Source organism: Mustelus asterias, chromosome 5 (genome assembly GCF_964213995.1).
Source record: "Mustelus asterias chromosome 5, sMusAst1.hap1.1, whole genome shotgun sequence".
Taxonomy (NCBI): domain Eukaryota; kingdom Metazoa; phylum Chordata; class Chondrichthyes; order Carcharhiniformes; family Triakidae; genus Mustelus; species Mustelus asterias.
Window position 1 is genome coordinate 10,651,386 of NC_135805.1, and position 26,325 is coordinate 10,677,710.

The 26,325-nt window shown below is 45.0% G+C and overlaps 1 protein-coding gene across 4 annotated transcripts in view; it reads right to left on the reverse strand.

Moving 5' to 3' along the window:
* Window positions 1-26,325, reverse strand: part of LOC144493358 (serum response factor-like) — a 240,806-nt gene that overhangs the window by 204,957 nt on the left and 9,524 nt on the right. For all 4 annotated transcript variants that reach the window (XM_078212165.1, XM_078212162.1, XM_078212163.1 and 1 more), the window contains exon 2: window positions 13,205-13,471. In XM_078212165.1, coding sequence (XP_078068291.1) covers window positions 13,205-13,471 — 267 coding nt within the window. The remainder of the gene's footprint in view (window positions 1-13,204; window positions 13,472-26,325) is intronic.

Below are 26,325 nucleotides of genomic sequence, written 5' to 3' on the forward strand. Positions count from 1 at the left end.
AGCAATGCTAGCATTCATGTCGAGAGGGCTAGAATACAAGAGCAGGGATATATTTCTGAGGCTGTATAAGGCTCTGGTTAGACCCCATTGCAGTTTTGGGCTCCATATCTAAGGAAGGATGTGCTGGCCTTGGAAAGGACCCAGAGGAGGTTCACAAGAAGGATCCCTGGAATGAAGAGCTTGTCGTATGAGGAACGGTTCAGACTCTGGATCTGTACTCGGAGCTTAGAAGGATGAGGGGGGGATCTTATTGAAACTTGCAGGTTTCTGCGAGGCCTGGATAGAGTGGACATGGAAAGGATGTTTCCACTAGTAGGAAAAGCTAGAACCACAGGGCACAACCTCAGGCTAAAGGGATGGTCCTTTAAAACAGAGATGAGGAGGAATTTCTTCAGCCAGAGAGTGGCGAATCTGTGGAACTCTTTGCCGCAGGAGGCTGTGGAGGCCAGGTCATTGAGTGTCTTTAAGACCGAGATAGATAGGTTCTTGATTGATAAGGGGATCAGGGGTTATGGGGAAAAGGCAGGAGAATGGGGTAGAGAAAAATATCAGCCATGATTGAATGGCAGAGCAGACTAGATGGGCCGAGTGGCCTAATTCTGCTCCTATGTCCCATGTCTTCTTAATCACTTTGGCCACCTGTGTTGCCACTATTAGGGAATTGTTCACCTGCACGCCCTAATCCCTCTGTATGTTAATGTTCCAATCATATGTTAACCTGGTGTTGTGAGACTTCTTACCGTTAATGTTCCTAACAGGACTAAATAGGGTAGATGCAGGGAGGATATTCCCGATGGTGGGGGAGTCCAGAACCAGGGATCACAGTCTGAGGATTCAGGGTAGACTATTTAGGACGGAGGCGAGGGGACATTTCTTCACCCAAAGAGTGGTGAGCCTGTGGAATTCATTACCACAGGAAGTAGTTGATGCCAAAACATTGAATTTATTCAAGAGGTGACTGGATATAGCACCTGGGGCGAATGGGATCAAAGGTTATGGGGAGAAAGCAGGATTAGGCTATAGTTGGATGATCAACCATGATCCTAATGACAGAGCAGGTTCGAAGGGCTGAATGGCCTCCTCCTATCTTCTACGTTTGTTTCCTAAGGGTTCCATTTACAGTGTAATTCACACCTAAATTTAATCCTCCAAAATGCATCATCTTGTTTTTGTCCAGATTAAACTCCATCTGCCATTTCTGTGCCCAAGTTTCCAATCTATATCCTGTTGTATCCTCTGACAATCCCCAGCACTATCTGCAATTCCACCAATCTTCGTGTCATCCGCAAACTTATTAATCAGATCACCCACATTTTCCAGATCATTTATATATACTGCAAACGATAGAGGTCCCAGCACTGATCCCTGCGGAACACCACTAGCTCCAGATTTCCATTCTGAAAAACACCCTTTCACCGCTACTCTGGCTTCTATAACCAAACCAGTTGTGTATCTATCTAGCTAGCCCACCCAGATTGCAACAAGAAATCTCCTGGAGAGGTTTTGCAAGAATACAAGCCTGCCGATACACAAGGACCTTACCAATCCACCTGCTGCTCATCTCCCATCACGCCAGCCTGTATGGCTAAGACCACCATGCCAAGGAATAGAAGCAGAGGCCCTGTGGCAGCAGGAATGGAACAAAATGTCACCGTCATAAACAACTTTCTCCCCAGAAATTCCATAGCCAACCCACCTGGCTTCAACCTGCTACAACAATGGGCACTCCTCAACCCTTTCAGCACTGGCCAAGGTCTTTATGTAGCAAATTGGCACAAGTGGGGCCTTGCAGGGAATCCAGACTATGCCAGTGGTGCACCCCAATCAATGATTCATCATTAAAGAATGGCCCACCTGACACAATGCAGCAGAGGGCTCAGAGATGTCCATTCAGCCACTGCGGAAGCTGTTTCCCGGCTCGGTGATCACTGCATGTTCTAAAAACCATCCTTGCTTTTGTACTCTATGCCCTACTTTTCACTTCCAGGATCCGATGTGCTTCAATCACCTTCAATGATTAGTGCATTTACGTCATCTGGTTCACTAATGTCCTTTAGGGAAGGAAATCTGCCATCCTTACCTCGTCTGGCCTACATGTGACTCCAGACCCACGGCCATGTGATTGACTCTCAGCTGCCCCCCAAAATCCCCTAACAAATCATTCAGTTCAAGGGCAATCAGGGATGGGCAATAAATGCTGGCCCAGTCAGTGATGCCCACATCACAAGAAAGAATAAACAAAAACATCTAGAGAATTAGAAACAGAGACAAGAAAGCCTTGTCCTGGCAACAACTAAAGGGTTTGATTTGATTTGTCACATGTATTAGTATACAGTGAAAAGTATTGCTTCTTGCACGTTATATGGTCAAAACATACCATACATAGGAAAGAAAGAAAGGAGAGGGTGCAGAATCCAGTATAACAGTCATAGCTAGGGTGCAGAGAAAGATTAGTTTAATATAAGATAGGTTCATTCAAAAGTCTGATGACAGCAGGGAGGAAGCTGTTCTTGGGTCAGTTGGTGCGTAATCTCAGACTTTTGTATCTTTTCCCAACGAAAAGAGGTGGAAGAGACCATGCCCAGGGTGCGTAGGGTCCTTGGTTGTGCTTGCTGCTTTTCCAAGACAGCGGGAAGCGAAGACAGAGTCAATGGATGGGGAAGGCTGGTTGGGGTGATGGACCGGGCTATGTTCACAACCTTTTGTAGATTCTTGCGGTCTTGGTCAGAGCAGCAGCCATACCAAGCTGAGATGCATCCAGAAAGAATGCCTTCTATGATGCATCTATAAAAATTGGAGAGAGTCGTAGTGGACATGCCAAAGAAGAAACTGCGGGTAAAAACAAAGAAGGAAGAAGAAAAAAATTGGATGGGTGAACAAGCATCGGGCCATGGGCTGAGGGAGGCTCGAAGAAAGCCAAAGAAAAAAACAAGTAAATATCAACTTCGCACCCACCAAAGCCTGACCATCATTTTCAAGGCACAAGTCAGGAATGTGATGAAATGCTCTCCACATTCCAAATGGGTACAGCTCCAACAACACAAGAAGTTTGACACCATCCAGGACAAAGCAGTCCGCTTGATTGCGACCCCTTCCACAAACCTCTCCACCAAAAATGAACAGTGGCAGCAGTATGCATTATCTACAAGATGCACTGCATGAGCTCAAAGATCTTTTGAAGCACTTTCCAAACCCAGGACCACTTCCATCTAGAGGGGCAAAACCAGCAGATACCTGGGAACACCACCACCTGGAGGTTGCCCTCCAAATAAAACCCCATCTTCACTTAGTAATATATTGCTGTTCCTTCACTGCCACTCGGTCCAATTAATGGACATCCCTCCCTATCAGCACTGTAGGCATACCTACACTTCAGGGACTGCAGTGGTTCAAAACAGCAACTCACCACCACCTCCTCAAGGGCAATGAGGGATGGGCAACAAATGCTGCTGTAGCCAATGATGCCCATGTCTCATGAAAGAACAAACCCACCGCACTACGGCCATGGTGAAAACAAATGAATGAGCCACCTTCTGCATCCCTTTTAGAATTAACCCTTTATAATACTTCTCCTCATTCTTCCTCCCTAAACGAATCATTTCAAACTGTGTTAAATTTCAGCTTCTACTTGTCCACCCATTCCATCAGTTTATCTCGATCCTCCTCATTTGGAAGACTGTCTCCCACCATTTCCATTTACTTCGGCACCTTTGGATTCTTCTCGTTTGGCCCAGGTGTCTTATCAAAGTATAGTTAACATTTCAAAACCACCTTTGATTAATTTTTAACCCCTCCAATGTCTCAGCTGCCTTTTCATTCACCATGGCTTGGACAGCATCTTCTTCAAATAACAAAGAAAATTACAGCACAGGAACAGGCCCTTCGGCCCTCCAAGCCTGCACCGACCATGCTGCCCGACTTAACTAAAACCCCCTACCCTTCCGGGGACCATATACCTCTATTCCCATCCTATTCATGTATTTGTCAAGACGCCTCTTAAAAGTCACTACCGTATCCGCTTCCACTACCTCCCCCGGCAAAGAGTTCCAGGCACCCACTACTCGCTGCATAAAACCTCTGCCTCGTATATCTCCTTTAAACCTTGCCCCTCGCACCTTGAACCTATGTCCCCTAGTAATTGACTCTTCCACCCAGGGAAAAAGTTTCTGACTATCCACTCTGTCCATGCCTCTCATAATCTTGTAGACTTCTATCAGGTCGCCCCTCAACCTCCGTCATTCCAGTGAGAACAAACCAACTTTCTCCAACCTCTCCTCATAGCTAATGCCCTCCATATAAGGCAACATCCTGGTAAATCTTTTCTGTACCCTCTCCAAAGCCTCCACATCCTTCTGGTAGTGTGGTGACCAGAATTGAACACTATATACCAAGGGTGGCCTAACTAAGGTTCTATAAAGCTGCAACATGACTTGGCAATTTTTAAACTCAATGCTCCGGCCGATGAAGGCAAGCATGCCGCATGCCTTACAAAGAACAACAAAGAACAACAAAGAACAATACAGCACAGGAACAGGCCCTTCGGCCCTCCAAGCCCGCGCCGCTCCCCGGTCCAGGATTGAATCCTGAATCCAGGATCCCCGCCCAATTTTCCAGCCTATCTACATCCTAATATCCTATCCACCGAGCTGTCCCTCACAGCTACGATGCTTTGTTCATTACAACCTATTAACTCACCCCCACCCCCCCATTCCAGACCATGTGATCTCCAGGGAGAGGCGAAAACCCAGAGTGAAAAACCCCAGGGCCAATATGGGGAAAAAAAAATCTGGGAAATTCCTCTCCGACCCCCTGAGGCGATCGAAACGAGTCCAGGAGATCACACTGGCCCTGATCAGAAAATGCTTCCCAACCCTATTCATTTCCACTTCTGCTTTACGAACACCATCTGAATTCCCTGCCCCCGAGCCAGGTTCCCAACTATCCGCAGTCTCGCTCTGTACTGGCACCAGCAAGATGATCATAGAATGAAGCCTTGAAACGAGAAACAAAGAACAATTAGCCCGCGCCGCTCCCTAGTCCAAACTAGACCACTCTTTTGTATCCCTCCATTCCCACTCCGTTCATATAGTTGTCTAGATAAGTCTTAAACGTTCCCAGTGTGTCCGCCTCCACCACCTTGCCCGGCAACACATTCCAGGCCCCCACGACCCTCTGTGTAAAATATGTCCTTCTGATATCTGTGTTAAACCTCCCCCCCTTCACCTTGAACCTATGACCCCTCGTGAACGTCACCACATGCCTTCTTGACTACCTTCTCCACCTGCATTGCCACTTTCAGTGACCTGTGTACCTGTACACCCAGATCCCTTTGCCTACCAATATTCTTAAGGGTTCTGCCATTTACTGTATATTTCCTATCTGTATTAGACCTTCCAAAGTGCATTACCTCACATTTGTCCAGATTAAACTCCATCTGCCACCTCTCCGCCCGATCTATACCCTGCTGTACCCTGTGATGGTCCTCATTGCCATCCGCAAATCCACCAATCTTTATGTCGTCCACAAACTTACTAAACCTTCCATAATGTTAGGTGCATTGGCCATGCTAAATTCTCCCTCAGTGTACCCGAACAGTCGCTGGAGTGTGGCGACTCGGGGATCGTCACAGTAACTTCATTGCGTGTTAATGTAAGCCGACTTTTAACAATAAATAAATAAACTTCAAATTAAATTGAGGTACAAAATACCTATTTAATATCTCAGCTATGCTCATGTAAATCCCTTCTTTGGTCCCTAATCAGCCCTATCATTTAACTATTTATAAGTCTGTCGAGAACATTGATTTTCCTGTTATGTTAGCTGCCAGTTTCTTCTCGTACTCTCTCATTTATTTTTTCATTTTCCCTCTGAATCTTCTGTATTCAGTTTGGTTTACCCTCATATTAGCAACATGGCAATCATCATAGAACACAGAACATAAAAAAAATACAGCACAAACAGGCCCTTCGGCCCAAGTTGCACCGGTCACGTCCCTACCTACCTAGGCTTATATATAGGTTTACCTATAACCCTCCATCCTATTAAGTCCCATGTACTCATCCAGAAGTCTCTTAAAAGATCCTATTGAGTTTGCCTCCACCACCACTGACGGCAGCCGATTCCACTCACCCACCACCCTGTGAGTGAAAAACTTATCCGTAACATCTCCTCTGTACCTACTCCCCAGCACCTTAAACCTGTGTCCTCTCGTAGCAGACATTTCAGCTCTGGGAAAAAGCCTCCGAGAATCCACCCGATCTATACCTCTCAACTTGTACACCTCTATCAGGTCACCTCTCATCCTTCGTCTCTCCAAGGAGAAAAGACCGAGCTCCCTCGGCCTATCCTCATAAGGCATGCCAACCAACCCAGGCAACATCCTTGTAAATCTTCTCTGCACCCTTTCAATCATTTCCACATCCCTCCTGTAATGAGGCGACCAGAACTGAGCACAGTACTCCAAGTGGGGTCTGACGAGAGTCTTATAAAGCTGCATCATTATCTGCTGACTCCTAAACTCAATCCCTCGATTGATGAAGGCCAGCACACCATACGCCTTCTTAACCACCTCCTCTACCTGCGAGGTCGATTTAAGAGTCCTATGGACCCGGACCCCAAGGTCCTTCTGATCCTCTACACTGCTAAGAGTCTTACCCTTGATATTATACTCCTTCATCCCATTTGACCTGCCAATCCTCCGGAACCTTTCCCGTCTCCAACGACGATGCAAAGATCATCGCCAGAGGCTCTGCAATCTCTTCCCTCGCCTCCCACAGTAACCTGGGGTACATCCCATCCGGACCCGGCGACTTATCTATCTTGATGCTATTCAAAATTTCCAACACATCCTCTTTCTTAATGTCCACATACTCAATCTTTTCAGTCTGCCTCAATCCACCCAGGTCTTTTTCCACCGTGAATACCAAGGTAAAATATTCATTAAGCACCTCTGCTATTTCTTCTGGTTCTGTACAGACTTTCTCACCTTCAGCTTTTATAGGCCCTATTCCTTCACATCTCATCCTTTTACTCTTCACATATTTATAGAACGCCTTAGGGTTCTCCTTAATCTTACCTGCCAAGGCCTTCTCGTGACCCCTTCTGGCTCTCCTAATTTCTTTCTTAAGTCCCTTCCTACAAGCCGTATACACATCTAGATCCCTATCATCGCCTAGCTCTCTGAACCTTTTGTACGCTTTCCTTTTCTTTCTCACTAGGTTCAGCGCAACTTTCGTGCACCACGGTTCCCGTAACCTACCAACACCTCCCTGTCTCATCAGAACGTTGTCATGCAGAACTCCAGACAAACATTCCTTGAAAATCTGCCACCTTACTTCAGTACTTTTCCTCGAGAATGCCTCCTTCCAATTTACACCTCTAATCTCCTGCCTGATGGCTTCATATTTCCCCTTACTCCAGATAAACACTTTCCTAGCTTGCCTGATCCTATCTCTTTCCAATGCTAGCGTGAAGGAGATAGAGTTAAGGTCACTATCCCCAAGATGCTCCCCCACTGAGAGATCTGACACCTGTCCAGGCTCATTAGCCAGTACCAGATCAAGTACAGCCTCTCCTCTTGTCGGCTTATCCACATGCTGTGTCAGGAAACCCTCCTGAACACACCTAACAAACTCCTCCCCATCCAAACCCCTTACTCTAGGGATATTCCAATCTATGTTTGGGAAATTAAAGTCTCCCATTACGACAACCCTGTTATTCCTACATCTCTCCAGGATCTGTTTCCCTATCTGCTCCTCAACATCCCTGTTACTATCAGATGTATCCTTTTTCTGCTTGATCTTACTCTATCTCTTTCACCATCCAGGGGATCTCGATTTGTCCACCCTATCTTTCCCTGTTCTGGGATTATGTACCAATTGTGTCCAAGCCGCCTTCTCTTTCAAGGCAGCCCATTATTCAGATGCAGGTTTGCTTGTGAATCTTTCATTCCAATTTCCCTGGGCCAGGGGCCACATCCATTCTCACTCCACTGAATTTGGCCCTACCCTAATTGCTCTTTGTCTCGTCAACATTCCCCCACTTGACCCACTTCATTCCTAAGAACTTGGTCCCAGCAATGCTTCCTTCCTCAACGGATTCATAAAAATCATAGAATCATAGAAACTCTACAGCACAGAAAGAGGCCATTCGGCCCATCGAGTCTGCACCGACCACAGTCCCACCCAGGCCCTACCCCCATATCCCTACATATTTACCCACTAATCGCTCTAACCTACGCATCGCAGGACACTAAGGGCAATTTTTTTTCTTGCATGGCCAATCAACCTAACCCGCACATCTTTGGATTGGAAATGTACTGCCGCATAATCTCCTGAACACACTCTAGAGACACCTGCCCCTCTCTGCCCTTCACTCTTCCAATCTGTTACAGATAATTAAAGATAGTTACAACTACTTTCTTACTTTGTTCCTCCGCATCTTGTTCACTAGTTGGTGGCCCATGGAATACAACCAGCCATGTAATGGTACCTTTTTTCCAAGAATCTAAAACCTCCAGCACCATCTCCTCCAGCCACACATTCATCTGCTCTATCCTCTGATTTATTCATTCACTATCACAGTGAGAAATCTGGAAATCCCTAACTCCTGAAACTCTTCTGCATGACCTCACCACTCTTTTTACTTATCCCATTGGTACTGATACGGACCAGGGCCACAGGCATTCACACCAGCCACTCAGTGATAACCTCAAGCCTGACAGCAGAGAAACAACTCACCAGCCCAGATTCTGCAGCCTCAGAAATCCACCCCCCAGCTATCAAGTCTCCTATCACTATTGCTCGCTTATTATGCCCTCCTATGCAGCTGAGCCAGCCACAGCAAAACAAACAAGGCCAGATGAACCATCACTTTTCATCCTGCAAGACTCCAGGACTCCTGCACTATCTGCCTGGTCATTGTTGACCTCCCAGCTGTCACCTATTTACTCCTTAAAGCTGCGGGGTAACCACAGATATAAACATGCAATCAATTTTCACAAATCTGCCACCGGATGCAGCTCAAGCTTTGAAAACCAGTGGGTGGCACAATGGTGAACACTGCTACCTCACAGCACCAGGGGGCTTTGGGCCTTCTGGATTTGGGTGACTGACTGTGCGGAGTCTCCACATTCCCCCTGTCTCTGTGTGGGTTTCCTCCGGGTGCTCCGGTTTCCTCCCACAGTCCAAAGATGTGCAGGTTAGGTGGATTGATCACGCTAAATTGCCCTTTAGTGTCCCAAGATGTGTAGGTTAAGGGGATTAGTGGTGTTACGGGGATAGGGCCTGGTTAAGATGCTCCTTTGGAGGGTCAGTGCAGACACAAAGGGCTGAATAGCCACCTCCTGCACAGTAGATGATTCAGACCTGGAACTCCAGTTGGTTGCACTTGAATAATGACACGCACATCAATCATAGAATCCCTATAGTGCAGAAGGCCATCAGCCCATCGAGTCTGCACCGACCACAATCCCACCCAGGCCCTACCCCCATAACCCCATGCAGTTACCCTAGCTAGCCCCCCTGACACCAACGGGCAATTTAGCATGGCCAATTCACCTAACCCGCACATCTTTGGACTGTGGAAGGAAACTGGAGCACCCGGAGGAAACCCACGCAGACACGGGGATATCGTGCAAACTTTACACAAACAGTGACCCAAGCCAGGAGTCAAACCTGGGTCCTTGGCGCTGTGAGACAGCAGTGCTAACCACTGTGCCACCATGCCTCCCCCAAGCAAGACATGAGGAAAGTCCTGGAGTTCCCACCTGGAACAGGAGGTGCACTCCATGGGTCTGAACTGTCCTGACAAGCTTCTGTTCATTAGACTATTAAATGTATCAAATATAGGGTGGCACATTGGCAATGGTTCGTACTGTTGTCTCACAACGCCAGGGTCACAAGTTCAACTCCTGGCTTGGGTGACCGTGTGGAGTTCACCCTGTGTCTGCGTGGGTTGCTCCGGGTGCTCCGGTTTCTTCCCACAGTCCGAAAGACATGCTGGTTTGGTGCATTGGCCATGCTAAATTCTCCTTCAGTGGACCTGGACAGGCGCGGAGTGTGGCGACTAAGGGATTTTTACAATACCTTCATTGCAATGTTAATAATGTAAGCATACTTAAAGATTCCCAAACGTAAAGATTCACAATCAACTGCCTGTTCTTTTTTACCTGCTTTTATAGGGATGTTAACGGAAATGCTTTTTTGTTACAACCACAGTAGGTATAATTGCTGAATAATACAGGTACACAGGTACACAGGTCACTGGTACACAGGTCACTGAAAGTGGCAATACAGGTGGAGAAGGTAGTCAAGAAGACATACGGCATGTTTGCCTTCATCGGCCGGGGCATTGAGTTTAAAAATTGGCAAGTCATATTGCAGCTTTATAGAACCTTGGTTAGGCCACACTTGGAATACAGTGTTCAATTCTGGTCGCCACACTACCAGAAGGATGTGGAGGCTTTGGAAAGGGTACAGAAAAGATTTACCAGGATGTTGCCTGGTACGGAGGGCAATAGCTACGAAGAGAGGTTGGAGAAACTTGGTTTGTTCTCACTGGAACGACCTCATAGAAGCTACAAGATTATGAGGGGCATGGACAGAGTGGATAGTCAAACTTTTTACCAGGGTGGAAGAGTCAATTACCAGGGGGCACAGGTTTAAGGTGCGAGGGGCAAGGTTAGGAGATGTAAGAGGCAAGATTTTTTTTTACACACAGAGGGTGGTGGTTGCCTGGAAGCAGCTACAGTAGTGATTTTTAAGGGTAATCTGGATTAATAAGGATGGGAATAGAGGATATGGTCCCTGGAAGGATAGGGGGTTTTAGTTCAGTCGGGCAGCATGGTCGGTGCAGGCTTGGAGGGCCGAAGGACCTGTTCCTGTGCTGTAATTTTCTTTGTTCTTTAACTTTATCCTCTCGATCACATTGATGAATTGAACAGTATTTTAATATGCTAAATTGGGCTCTAACTTTCATACTAATTCATCAATCAGGTCTTAACTTTAATCTAAACTATAAAGTAAAATAAAATTAAAATTAAATGGATGAAAAAAGCCAGGAGCACTGTGATCTACTAGTATGAACCAATTTAAATACACTGGTTATGAGACTGGGCAATGCTACGATGTTAAATGGCATTGCTCAGATAACCACAGTATCCAATCAGATCAATAGCTGCAGAGAATACAAATATAATTTGAACAGAAAGTTAAATTTCAAAGTGAAGCAAAAACTCTGCTTTGCTTAAAGACTGAAACATCGAACAGTACAGCACAGAACAGGCCCTTCGGCCCACGATGTTGTGCCGAGCTTTATCTGAAACCAAGATCAAGCTATCCCACTCCCTATCATCCTGGTGTGCTCCATGTGCTTATCCAATAACCGCTTAAATGTTCCTAAAGTGTCTGACTCCACTATCACTGCAGGCAGTCCATTCCACACCCCAACCACTCTCTGGTAAAGAACTTACCTCGTACATCCGTCCTATATCTCCCACCATGAACCCTATAGTTATGCCCCCTTGTAATAGCTCCATCCACCCAAGGAAATAGTCGTTGAACGTCCACTCTATCTATCCCTTTCATCATTTTATAAACCTCTATTAAGTCCCCCCCTCAGCCTCCTCCGCTCCAGAGAGAACAGCCCTAGCTCCCTCAACCTTTCCTCATAAGACCTACCCTCCAAACCAGGCAGCATCCTGGTAAATCTCCTCTGCACTCTTTCCAGCGCTTCCACATCCTTCTTATAGTGAGGTGACCAGAACTACACACAACATTTGGAATAATCTTTCTGGCAGGGAAGCCAAGGCCTCGTGAGTGACCTTCCAAACGCAAGATGGAAAGAAAAGTATAATTCTGATCATCATTTTACTTCCCGCCACTCCTCCCAGTGAATATACACAACTCTTCATCATACACATCTTGTAAGTATTATGACACACACACATGCACAGGACACAAACATGCAAATAAACAATGAAAGTTTTGTTCCATTGACTAATAAAGATTGGTATCTTATCTGGACTGTGCTAACACATGGTCACGGCTGTTGCCCTATCGTCAGATCCTATTCCTCCCTCTACACAGCACTCACAATCACCAGCTGGTTCACAGAGTTAAATGTGCAGCTCAGATATCAGAAAACATCAGTGGGAATGATCAGCATCAGCCAAGGCCCCTAACTCTTAGTAAAGCCCAACAGTTTCTCAAAACAAGAGAAAGCCTGCTGCTTAGGAAAAAAAAGAATTCTCTGCTTGAGATGGTCAATTCGGTCATGTCATGCCAGGTGCCTTCCACTCAATGGTCAGTGTCCATGAGGTAGCCTGAATGATCAATAGTAACAGGCTAACAGCCAGGGAACACCTCGTGGCTTGTTTCAGGCTGTTGGCTGCCCTCTAGCAGATCCACACATGCCCATTACAGTTGACGTCATATACAAGTGTCCATTCATTGTCGATCAACAGCATGAACTCGCATTATGGTGTGTACTGTCTCTAAACCCAGGCGTAACCTGTAACCAGGCGGTACGGTAGCACAGTGGTTAGCACTGCTGCTTCACAGCCCCAGGGACCTGGGTTCGATTCCCGGCTCGGGTCACTGTCTGTGTGGAGTTTGCACATTCTCCTCGTGTCTGCGTGGGTTTCCTCCGGGTGCTCCGGTTTCCTCCCACAGTCCAAAGATGTGCGGGTTAGGTTGATTGGCCAGGTTAAAAAAATTGCCCCTTAGAGTCCTGGGATGCGTAGGTTAGAGGGATTAGCGGGTAAAATATGCGGGGGTAGGGCCCGGGTGGGATTGTGGTCGGTGCAGACTCGATGGGCCGAATGGCCTCCTTCTGCACTGTAGGGTTTCTATGATTCTATGGTAACCAGTGGTACATCCAGCACTCTTGGCTCCCTTTTGGGTCCCAATTAAGGACTGAACGTCGGGTCTTCCTGGACCTCACGACTGGGCAGTACATCAATTCATTCAACCTGCTTTCTCTAAACAAGTGCAGGCGGACGTTTGAAATGTTATCAATTCCCTGGAAGTGGGTCCGAACCGGACCCAGTACAGACCAAGACTACTGACCTCCCTGTGACGCTGCATGCTCTATATCAGTGCCCCTCTCTTGCTGCAGCTGCTGCTACACTGCAGACACCACTTATTGCACGGCCACTCCATGTATTCCTTATTCCTTCTTGCCATATACCAGTTTCAGTTTTTACCTTATTTTCCCCACTGCTGTCCGTCTCCGATACTTGATAGGTCAGATCAGTTTCCTCGAACCCTGTGGCACTCATCCTCTGATCCGTGGTGGGATCGGAACGTGGCGGCGAATCAGGAGAATTTAAACAGGTTTGGATCAGCGCTTTCCCTGTCTCACTGGTGATCATAGGCTGCAGTTTCCTTGTGGCAAAGGTATACACATGTCCGGTCTCACTAGCCACTAGGAGAAGTACCTGGGTACCCGTCAGTGTGGAGAGCTCGTAGGCCTGTGCATTAAAACAAAGCAATGATTTAATGTTCAGCAACACCACGGCACTCAGCTGCTGAATAATCCTCTCCAAATAAAGAGTAGATAACGCAACATGGTAATGGCAATACACAACTACACTGAGGACTCAATACAAAGGGTATGGAGTGCACTATGCATAGGTCACCTTGGTGTTATTGAAGGGAAATCAAGTTTGACAAATTGATTAGTTTTCTGAGGATTTAACTGGTAGGGTAGAGAAAGGGGAACCAGCAGATGTAGTATACTTGGATTTCCAAAAGGTATTTGATAAGGTGCAACACAAAAAATTGTTTATTCCTATCTGGCACAAAAGTAAGATGGGAATCTCTCAGCGCCAAGGACCTGGGTTCAATTCCCGGCTCAGGTCACTGTCCTCGTGGGTTTCCTCCGGGTGCACCGGTTTCCTCCCACAGTCCAAAGATGTGCTGGTTAGGTGAATTGGCCATGCTAAATTCTCCCTCAATGTACCCAAACAGGTGCCGGAGTATGGCGACTAGGGGATATTCACAGTAACTTCATTGCAGTGTTAATGTAAACCTACTTGTGACTAATAAAATAAACTTTAAAACTTAAACTTTAAAACCATGGCTTACAAGGGAAATTAGAGATAATATTAGATCCAAGGAAAAGGCATACCGATTGGCCAGAAAAAAACAACAGAACAGAGGATTGGGAGCAGTTGAAAATTCAGCAAAAGATTAAGATGGGGAAAACAGAATATAGCGAGCGGGGCACATAAAAACTGACTGTAAAAGATTCTATGGCTGTGTGAAGAGAAAAAGATTGAAAACAAACCTTTTACCTTTCGGTCAAAATTAGGGGAATTTAAAATGGGGAACAAAGAAATGTCTGCCCAAATAAATACATTCTGTGATCTTGTCTTCACAAAGGAGGATACAAACATACCATAAATATCGGGGAACACAGGGTTTAGCGAGCGGGAGGAACTGAAGGACATCAATATTAGTAGAGAAATGGTGTTGGGGAAATTGATGGGATTGAAGATTGATAAATGGCCAGAGACTGATAATTTACATCCCAGAGTATTAAAGGAAGTGGCCGTATAAATAGTAGATGCATTGCTGGTCATTTTCTAAAATTCAAGAGACTCTGAAATAGTTCCTATAGATTGGAGGGTAGCTAATGGAATCCCACTATTTAAAAAGGGAGGTAGAGAGAAAACAGGGAATTATAGATCTGGCAACTTGATATTGCTAGTTGGTAAAATTCTAGAATCCATTATCAAGGATTTTATAGCAGAGCACTTGGAAAACAGTGGTAGAATTGGACATAGCATGGATTTATGAAAAGGAAATCATGCCTGACAAATCTACTGGAATTTTGAGAGAATGCAGCCTTTACAGTTGATGAGGGGGGGCCAGCCGATCTGGTTCTTTTGGACTTACAGAAGGCTTTCGATAAAGTCCCACATAGAATAGCATGTAAAATTAAAGTAAAAATAAAGTTTATTTATTTGTCACAAGTCTACATTACCACTACAATGAAGTTACTGTGAAAGTCCTCTAGTCGCCCCACTCCGGCACCTGTTCGGGTACACTGAGGCAGAATTTAGCACGGCCAATGCACCTAACCAGCACATCTTTCCAGCTGTGGGAGGAAACCAGAGCACCCGGAGGAAACCCAACAGACACGGGGAAAATGTGCAGACTTTGCACAGTCACCCACACCGGGATCAAACCCGGGTCCCTGGCGCTGTGAGGTAGCAGTGCTAACCACTGTGCCACTGTAAGCACATGGGATTGGGGGTGGTGTACTGAGATGGATATAAAATTGGTTGGCAGACAAGAAACAAAGAGCAGGAATAGGTATTTTTCTGAAGAGCAGGCAGTGACTCATGGGGCACCACAGAGATCGGTGCTCGGACCCCAGCTATTCACAATGTACATTAATGATTCAGATTAGGGAACGAACTGTAATATCATCAGGTTTGAAGATGACACAAAGCTGGGTAGGAGGGTGAGCTGTGAGGAGGATGCAGAGATACCTTAATGTGATTTGAACAAGTTGAGTGAGTGGGTAAATGCATGGCAGATGCAATATGATGTGGATAAATGTGAGGTTATCCAATTTGGTAGCAAAAATAGGAAGGCAGATTATCTGAATAGCTCTAAATTGAGTGGGGGGAATGTGCAACGAGACCTGGGTGTCCTCGTATAGCAGTTGATGAAGGTAAGCATGCAGGTGCAGCAGGCAGTAAAGGCGGCAAATGGTCTGTTGGCCTTCATAGTGAGAGGATTTGAGTATAGGAATAGGGATATCTTGCTAAAATAATACAGGGCCTTGTTGCAGTTCTGGTCTCCTTATCTGAGGAAGGATGTTCTTGCAATAGACAAAGCGCAACAAAGGTTTATTGACGAATTTCTGAGATGGCGGGACTGACATACGAGGAGAAATTGAGTCAGTGAAGAAGTTATAGAATGATCTCATTCTATCTGGTGACAGTATTGGTGGAAACAGTGGGTAAACATGCTGCAATGTTTCTATGTCTTCATCTAGAGAGTGGTAAGCCGATGGAATTCACCACAGAAACATTGTATGTTTTCAAGACGGAGTAGCCGAGGAGGGTGAAGCCCCTGGAGAAGACACTGATCCTGAGCCAACGGCTTTGCGTTGATCTGCTGCCAGAGCAGATTCATTGCTTGCTGAAGGACCACTGAGTTGCAGCATTCCACAAGAGTCTGGAAGTCTCTGAACCAATTAACATTGTGAATGGACATCCCCTTGGTCTTGCGAATGTGATATTCTGTCGACGTATAACGGTTCTGAGAACAGAGGCCACTCCATCTGACGAAGGAGCATTGCTCCGAAAGCTTATGGTATTTGCTACCAAATAAATCTGTTGGACTTTAGCCTGGTGTTGTGAGACTTCTTACTGTGCTTACCCCTGTCGAACGCCGACATCTCCACATCATGACCATAAAGAAACACAGCAACATGTTCACCCACTGTCTACACCAACACTGTCACCATATAGAAACACAGCAACATGTTCACTGACTGTCTATACCAACACTGTCACCATATAGAAACACAGCAACATGTTCACCCACTGTCTACACCAACACTGTCACCATATAGAAACACAGCAATGTGTTCACCCACTGTCTATAACAACACTGTCACCATATAGAAACACGGCAACATGTTCACTGACTGTCTATACCAACACTGTCACCATATAGAAACACAGCAACATGTTCACCCACTGTCTATACCAACACTGTCACCATATAGAAACACAGCAACATGTTCACCCACTGTCTATACCAACACTGTCACCATATAGAAACACAGCAACATGTTCACCCACTGTCTATACCAACACTGTCACCATATAGAAACACGGCAATGTGTTCACCCACTGTCTATACCAACACTGTCACCATATAGAAACACGGCAATGTGTTCACCCACTGCCTATACCAACACTGTCACCATATAGAAACACAGCAACATGTTCACCCACTGTCTATACCAACACTGCCACCATATAGAAACACGGCAACATGTTCACCCACTGTCTATACCAACACTGCCACCATATAGAAACTCAGCAATGTGTTCACCCACTGTCTATACCAACACTGTCACCATATAGAAACACAGCAACATGTTCACCCACTGTCTATACCAACACTGTCACCATATAGAAACACAGCAACATGTTCACCCACTGTCTATACCAACACTGTCACCATATAGAAACACGGCAATGTGTTCACCCACTGTCTATACCAACACTGTCACCATATAGAAACACAGCAATGTGTTCACCCACTGTCTATACCAACACTGTCACCATATAGAAACACAGCAACATGTTCACCCACTGTCTATACCAACACTGTCACCATATAGAAACACGGCAATGTGTTCACCCACTGCCTATACCAACACTGTCACCATATAGAAACACAGCAACATGTTCACCCACTGTCTATACCAACACTGCCACCATATAGAAACACGGCAACATGTTCACCCACTGTCTATACCAACACTGCCACCATATAGAAACTCAGCAATGTGTTCACCCACTGTCTATACCAACACTGTCACCATATAGAAACACGGCAACATGTTCACTGACTGTCTATACCAACAGTGTCACCATATAGAAACACAGCAATGTGTTCACCCGCTGTCTATACCAACACTGTCACCATATAGAAACAGTAAGAAGTTTAACAACACCAGGTTAAAGTCCAACAGGTTTATTTGGTAGCAAAAGCCACACAAGCTTTCAGAGCTCTAAGCCCCTTCTTCAGGTGAGTGGGAATTCTGTTCACAAACAGAGCTTATAAAGACACAGACTCAATTTACATGAATAATGGTTGGAATGCGAATACTTACAACTAATCAAGTCTTTAAGAAACAAAACAATGTGAGTGGAGAGAGCATCAAGACAGGCTAAAAAGATGTGTATTGTCTCCAGGCAAGACAGCCAGTGAAACTCTGCAGGTACACGCAACTGTGGGAGTTACAAATAGTGTGACATGAACCCAATATCCCGGTTGAGGCCGTCCTCGTGTGTGCGGAACTTGGCTATCAGTTTCTGCTCAGCGACTCTGCGCTGTCGTGTGTCGTGAAGGCCGCCTTGGAGAACGCTTACCCGAATATCAGAGGCCGAATGCCCGTGACCGCTGAAGTGCTCCCCAACAGGAAGAGAACAGTCTTGCCCGCTCGACAATCACCAGGCAAGACTGGTGATGGCCTACTCCTGCTCCTATTTCTTATGTTATGTTCTTATGTTCACCCACTGTCTATACCAACACTGTCACCATATAGAAACACGTTCACCCACTGTCTATACCAACACTGTCAACATATAGAAACATGTTCACCCACTGTCTACACCAACACTGTCACCATATAGAAACACGTTCACCCACTGTCTATACCAACACTGTCAACATATAGAAACATGTTCACCCACTGTCTACACCAACACTGTCACCATATAGAAACACGTTCACCCACTGTCTATACCAACACTGTCACCATATAGAAACACAGCAATGTGTTCACCCACTGTCTATACCAACACTGTCACCATATAGAAAGTAAGAAGTTTAACAACACTAGGTTAAAGTCCAACAGGTTTATTTGGTAGCAAAAGCCACACAAGCTTTCGAAGCTTTAGAGCTTCGAAAGCTTGTGTGGCTTTTGCTACCAAATAAACCTGTTGGACTTTAACCTAGTGTTGTTAAACTTCTTACTGTGTTTATCCCAGTCCAACGCCGGCATCTCCACATCATGACCATATAGAAACACAGCAATGTGTTCACCCACTGTCTATACCAACACTGTCACCATATAGAAACACGGCAATGTGTTCACCCACTGTCTATACCAACACTGTCACCATATAGACACACAGCAATGTGTTCACCCACTGTCTATACCAACACTGTCAATATATAGAAACACGGCAACATGTTCACCCACTGTCTATACCAACACTGTCACCATATAGAAACACAGCAGAATGTTCATCCACAGTCTATACCAACACTGGCACCATATAGAAACACAGTAACATGTTCACCCACTGTCTATACCAACACTGTCACCATATAGAAACACAGCAACGTGTTCACCCACTGTCTATACCAACACTGTCACCATATAGAAACACAGCAACATGTTCACCCACTGTCTATACCAACACTGTCACCACATAGAAACACGGCAACATGTTCACCCACTGTCTATACCAATACTGTCACCATATAGAAACACGGAAATGTGTTCACCCACTGTCTATACCAATACTGTCACCATATAGAAACACGGCAATGTGTTCACCCACTGTCTATACCAACAGCGTCACCATATAGAAGCACAGCAGAATGTTCACCCACTGTCTATACCAATACTGTCACCATATAGAAACACAGCAATGTGTTCACCCACTGTCTATACCAACACTGTCACCATATAGAAACACAGCAATGTGTTCACCCACTGTCGATACCAACACTGTCACCATATAGAAACACAGCAATGTGTTCACCAGCTGTCTATACCAACACTGTCACCATATAGAAACAGTAAGAAGTTTAACAACACCAGGTTAAAGTCCAACAGGTTTATTTGGTAGCAAAAGCCACACAAGCTTTCAGAGCTCTAAGCCCCTTCTTCAGGTGAGTGGGAATTCTGTTCACAAACAGAGCTTATAAAGACACAGACTCAATTTACATGAATAATGGTTGGAATGCGAATACTTACAACTAATCAAGTCTTTAAGAAACAAAACAATGTGAGTGGAGAGAGCATCAAGACAGGCTAAAAAGATGTGTATTGTCTCCAGGCAAGACAGCCAGTGAAACTCTGCAGGTACACGCAACTGTGGGAGTTACAAATAGTGTGACATGAACCCAATATCCCGGTTGAGGCCGTCCTCGTGTGTGCGGAACTTGGCTATCAGTTTCTGCTCAGCGACTCTGCGCTGTCGTGTGTCGTGAAGGCCGCCTTGGAGAACGCTTACCCGAATATCAGAGGCCGAATGCCCGTGACCGCTGAAGCGCTCCCCAACAGGAAGAGAACAGTCTTGCCCGCTCGACAATCACCAGGCAAGACTGGTGATGGCCTACTCCTGCTCCTATTTCTTATGTTATGTTCTTATGTTCACCCACTGTCTATACCAACACTGTCACCATATAGAAACACGTTCACCCACTGTCTATACCAACACTGTCAACATATAGAAACATGTTCACCCACTGTCTACACCAACACTGTCACCATATAGAAACACGTTCACCCACTGTCTATACCAACACTGTCAACATATAGAAACATGTTCACCCACTGTCTACACCAACACTGTCACCATATAGAAACACGTTCACCCACTGTCTATACCAACACTGTCACCATATAGAAACACAGCAATGTGTTCACCCACTGTCTATACCAACACTGTCACCATATAGAAAGTAAGAAGTTTAACAACACTAGGTTAAAGTCCAACAGGTTTATTTGGTAGCAAAAGCCACACAAGCTTTCGAAGCTTTAGAGCTTCGAAAGCTTGTGTGGCTTTTGCTACCAAATAAACCTGTTGGACTTTAACCTAGTGTTGTTAAACTTCTTACTGTGTTTATCCCAGTCCAACGCCGGCATCTCCACATCATGACCATATAGAAACACAGCAATGTGTTCACCCACTGTCTATACCAACACTGTCACCATATAGAAACACGGCAATGTGTTCACCCACTGTCTATACCAACACTGTCACCATATAGACACACAGCAATGTGTTCACCCACTGTCTATACCAACACTGTCAATATATAGAAACACGGCAACATGTTCACCCACTGTCTATACCAACACTGTCACCATATAGAAACACAGCAGAATGTTCATCCACAGTCTATACCAACACTGGCACCATATAGAAACACAGTAACATGTTCACCCACTGTCTATACCAACACTGGCACCATATAGAAACACAGTAACATGTTCACCCACTGTCTATACCAACACTGTCACCATATAGAAACACAGCAACGTGTTCACCCACTGTCTATACCAACACTGTCACCATATAGAAACTCGGCAATGTGTTCACCCACTGTCTATACCAACACTGTCACCATATAGAAACACAGCAACATGTTCACCCACTGTCTATACCAACACTGTCACCACATAGAAACACGGCAACATGTTCACCCACTGTCTATACCAATACTGTCACCATATAGAAACACGGAAATGTGTTCACCCACTGTCTATACCAATACTGTCACCATATAGAAACACGGCAATGTGTTCACCCACTGTCTATACCAACAGCGTCACCATATAGAAGCACAGCAGAATGTTCACCCACTGTCTATACCAATACTGTCACCATATAGAAACACAGCAATGTGTTCACCCACTGTCTATACCAACACTGTCACCATATAGAAACACAGCAATGTGTTCACCCACTGTCGATACCAACACTGTCACCATATAGATACACAGCAATGTGTTCACCCACTGTCTATACCAACACTGTCACCATATAGAAACACAGCAGAATGTTCATCCACAGTCTATACCAACACTGTCACCATATAGAAACACAGCAGAATGTTCACCCACTGTCTATACCAACACTGTCACCATATAGAAACACAGCAGAATGTTCATCCACAGTCTATACCAACACTGTCACCATATAGAAACACAGCAATGTGTTCACCCACTGCCTATACCAACACTGTCACCATATAGAAACACAACAACATGTTCACCCACTGTCTATACCAACACTGTCACCATATAGAAACACGGCAATGTGTTCACCCACTGTCTATACCAACACTGTCACCATATAGAAACACAGCAACATGTTCACCCACTGTCTATACCAACACTGTCACCACATAGAAACACGGCAATATGTTCACCCACTGTCTATACCAACACTGTCACCATATAGAAACACAGCAATGTGTTCACCCACTGTCTATACCAACACTGTCACCATATAGAAACACAACAACATGTTCACCCACTGTCTATACCAATACTGTCACCATATAGAAACACGGCAATATGTTCACCCACTGTCTATAGCAACACTGTCACCATATAGAAACACAGCAATGTGTTCGCCCACTGTCTATACCAACACTGTCACCATATAGAAACACAACAACATGTTCACCCACTGTCTATACCAACACTGTCACCATATAGAAACACGGCAATGTGTTCACCCACTGTCTATACCAACACTGTCACCATATAGAAACACAGCAACATGTTCACCCACTGTCTAGACCAACACTGTCACCACATAGAAACACGGCAATGTGTTCACCCACTGTCTATACCAACACTGTCACCATATAGAAACACAGCAGAATGTTCATCCACAGTCTATACCAACACTGTCACCACAAAGAAACACGGCAACATGTTCACCCACTGTCTATACCAATACTGTCACCATATAGAAACACGGAAATGTGTTCACCCACTGTCTATACCAATACTGTCACCATATAGAAACACGGCAATGTGTTCACCCACTGTCTATACCAACAGCGTCACCATATAGAAGCACAGCAGAATGTTCACCCACTGTCTATACCAATACTGTCACCATATAGAAACACAGCAATGTGTTCACCCACTGTCTATACCAACACTGTCACCATATAGAAACACAGCAATGTGTTCACCCACTGTCGATACCAACACTGTCACCATATAGAAACACAGCAATGTGTTCACCCGCTGTCTATACCAACACTGTCACCATATAGAAACAGTAAGAAGTTTAACAACACCAGGTTAAAGTCCAACAGGTTTATTTGGTAGCAAAAGCCACACAAGCTTTCAGAGCTCTAAGCCCCTTCTTCAGGTGAGTGGGAATTCTGTTCACAAACAGAGCTTATAAAGACACAGACTCAATTTACATGAATAATGGTTGGAATGCGAATACTTACAACTAATCAAGTCTTTAAGAAACAAAACAATGTGAGTGGAGAGAGCATCAAGACAGGCTAAAAAGATGTGTATTGTCTCCAGGCAAGACAGCCAGTGAAACTCTGCAGGTACACGCAACTGTGGGAGTTACAAATAGTGTGACATGAACCCAATATCCCGGTTGAGGCCGTCCTCGTGTGTGCGGAACTTGGCTATCAGTTTCTGCTCAGCGACTCTGCGCTGTCGTGTGTCGTGAAGGCCGCCTTGGAGAACGCTTACCCGAATATCAGAGGCCGAATGCCCGTGACCACTGAAGCGCTCCCCAACAGGAAGAGAACAGTCTTGCCCGCTCGACAATCACCAGGCAAGACTGGTGATGGCCTACTCCTGCTCCTATTTCTTATGTTATGTTCTTATGTTCACCCACTGTCTATACCAACACTGTCACCATATAGAAACACGTTCACCCACTGTCTATACCAACACTGTCAACATATAGAAATATGTTCACCCACTGTCTACACCAACACTGTCACCATATAGAAACACGTTCACCCACTGTCTATACCAACACTGTCAACATATAGAAACATGTTCACCCACTGTCTACACCAACACTGTCACCATATAGAAACACGTTCACCCACTGTCTATACCAACACTGTCACCATATAGAAACACAGCAATGTGTTCACCCACTGTCTATACCAACACTGTCACCATATAGAAACACGTTCACCCACTGTCTATACCAACACTGTCAACATATAGAAACATGTTCACCCACTGTCTACACCAACACTGTCACCATATAGAAACACGTTCACCCACTGTCTATACCAACACTGTCAACATATAGAAACATGTTCACCCACTGTCTACACCAACACTGTCACCATATAGAAACACGTTCACCCACTGTCTATACCAACACTGTCACCATATAGAAACACAGCAATGTGTTCACCCACTGTCTATACCAACACTGTCACCATATAGAAAGTAAGAAGTTTAACAACACTAGGTTAAAGTCCAACAGGTTTATTTGGTAGCAAAAGCCACACAAGCTTTCGAAGCTTTAGAGCTTCGAAAGCTTGTGTGGCTTTTGCTACCAAATAAACCTGTTGGACTTTAACCTAGTGTTGTTAAACTTCTTACTGTGTTTATCCCAGTCCAACGCCGGCATCTCCACATCATGACCATATAGAAACACAGCAATGTGTTCACCCACTGTCTATACCAACACTGTCACCATATAGAAACACGGCAATGTGTTCACCCACTGTCTATACCAACACTGTCACCATATAGACACACAGCAATGTGTTCACCCACTGTCTATACCAACACTGTCAATATATAGAAACACGGCAACATGTTCACCCACTGTCTATACCAACACTGTCACCATATAGAAACACAGCAGAATGTTCATCCACAGTCTATACCAACACTGGCACCATATAGAAACACAGTAACATGTTCACCCACTGTCTATACCAACACTGTCACCATATAGAAACACAGCAACGTGTTCACCCACTGTCTATACCAACACTGTCACCATATAGAAACTCGGCAATGTGTTCACCCACTGTCTATACCAACACTGTCACCATATAGAAACACAGCAACATGTTCACCCACTGTCTATACCAACACTGTCACCACATAGAAACACGGCAACATGTTCACCCACTGTCTATACCAATACTGTCACCATATAGAAACACGGAAATGTGTTCACCCACTGTCTATACCAATACTGTCACCATATAGAAACACGGCAATGTGTTCACCCACTGTCTATACCAACAGCGTCACCATATAGAAGCACAGCAGAATGTTCACCCACTGTCTATACCAATACTGTCACCATATAGAAACACAGCAATGTGTTCACCCACTGTCTATACCAACACTGTCACCATATAGAAACACAGCAATGTGTTCACCCACTGTCGATACCAACACTGTCACCATATAGATACACAGCAATGTGTTCACCCACTGTCTATACCAACACTGTCACCATATAGAAACACAGCAGAATGTTCATCCACAGTCTATACCAACACTGTCACCATATAGAAACACGGCAATATGTTCACCCACTGTCTATAGCAACACTGTCACCATATAGAAACACAGCAATGTGTTCGCCCACTGTCTATACCAACACTGTCACCATATAGAAACACAACAACATGTTCACCCACTGTCTAGACCAACACTGTCACCACATAGAAACACGGCAATGTGTTCACCCACTGTCTATACCAACACTGTCACCATATAGAAACACAGCAGAATGTTCATCCACAGTCTATACCAACACTGTCACCATATAGAAACACAGCAGAATGTTCACCCACTGTCTATACCAACACGGTCACCATATAGAAACACAGCAATGTGTTCACCCACTGTCTATACCAACACTGCCACCATATAGAAACACAACAACATGTTCACCCACTGTCTATACCAACACTGTCACCATATAGAAACACGGCAATGTGTTCACCCACTGTCTATACCAACACTGTCACCATATAGAAACACAGCAACATGTTCACCCACTGTCTATACCAACACTGTCACCACATAGAAACACGGCAACATGTTCACCCACTGTCTATACCAATACTGTCACCATATAGAAACACGGCAATGTGTTCACCCACTGTCTATACCAATACTGTCACCATATAGAAACACGGCAATGTGTTCACCCACTGTCTATACCAACACTGTCCCATATAGAAACACAGCAACATGTTCACCCACTGTCTATACCAACACTGTCACCATATAGAAACACGGCAATGTGTTCACCCACTGTCTATACCAACACTGTCACCATATAGAAACACAGCAGAATGTTCACCCACTGTCTATACCAACAGCGTCTCCATATAGAAGCACAGCAGAATGTTCACCCACTGTCTATACCAACACTGTCACCATATAGAAACACAGCAATGTGTTCACCCACCGTCTATACCAATACTGTCACCATATAGAAACACAGCAGAATGTTCACCCACTGTCTATACCAACACTGTCACCATATAGAAATACGGCAACATGTTCACCCACTGTCTATACCAATACTGTCACCATATAGAAACGCGGCAATGTGTTCACCCACTGTCTATACCAACACTGTCCCCATATAGAAACACAGCAGAATGTTCACCCACTGTCTATACCAACACTGTCACCATATAGAAACACAGCAATGTGTTCACCCACTGTCTATACCAACACTGTCCCCATATGGAAACACAGCAGAATGTTCACCCACTGTCTGTACCAACACTGTCACCATATAGAAACACGGCAACATGTTCACCCACTGTCTAT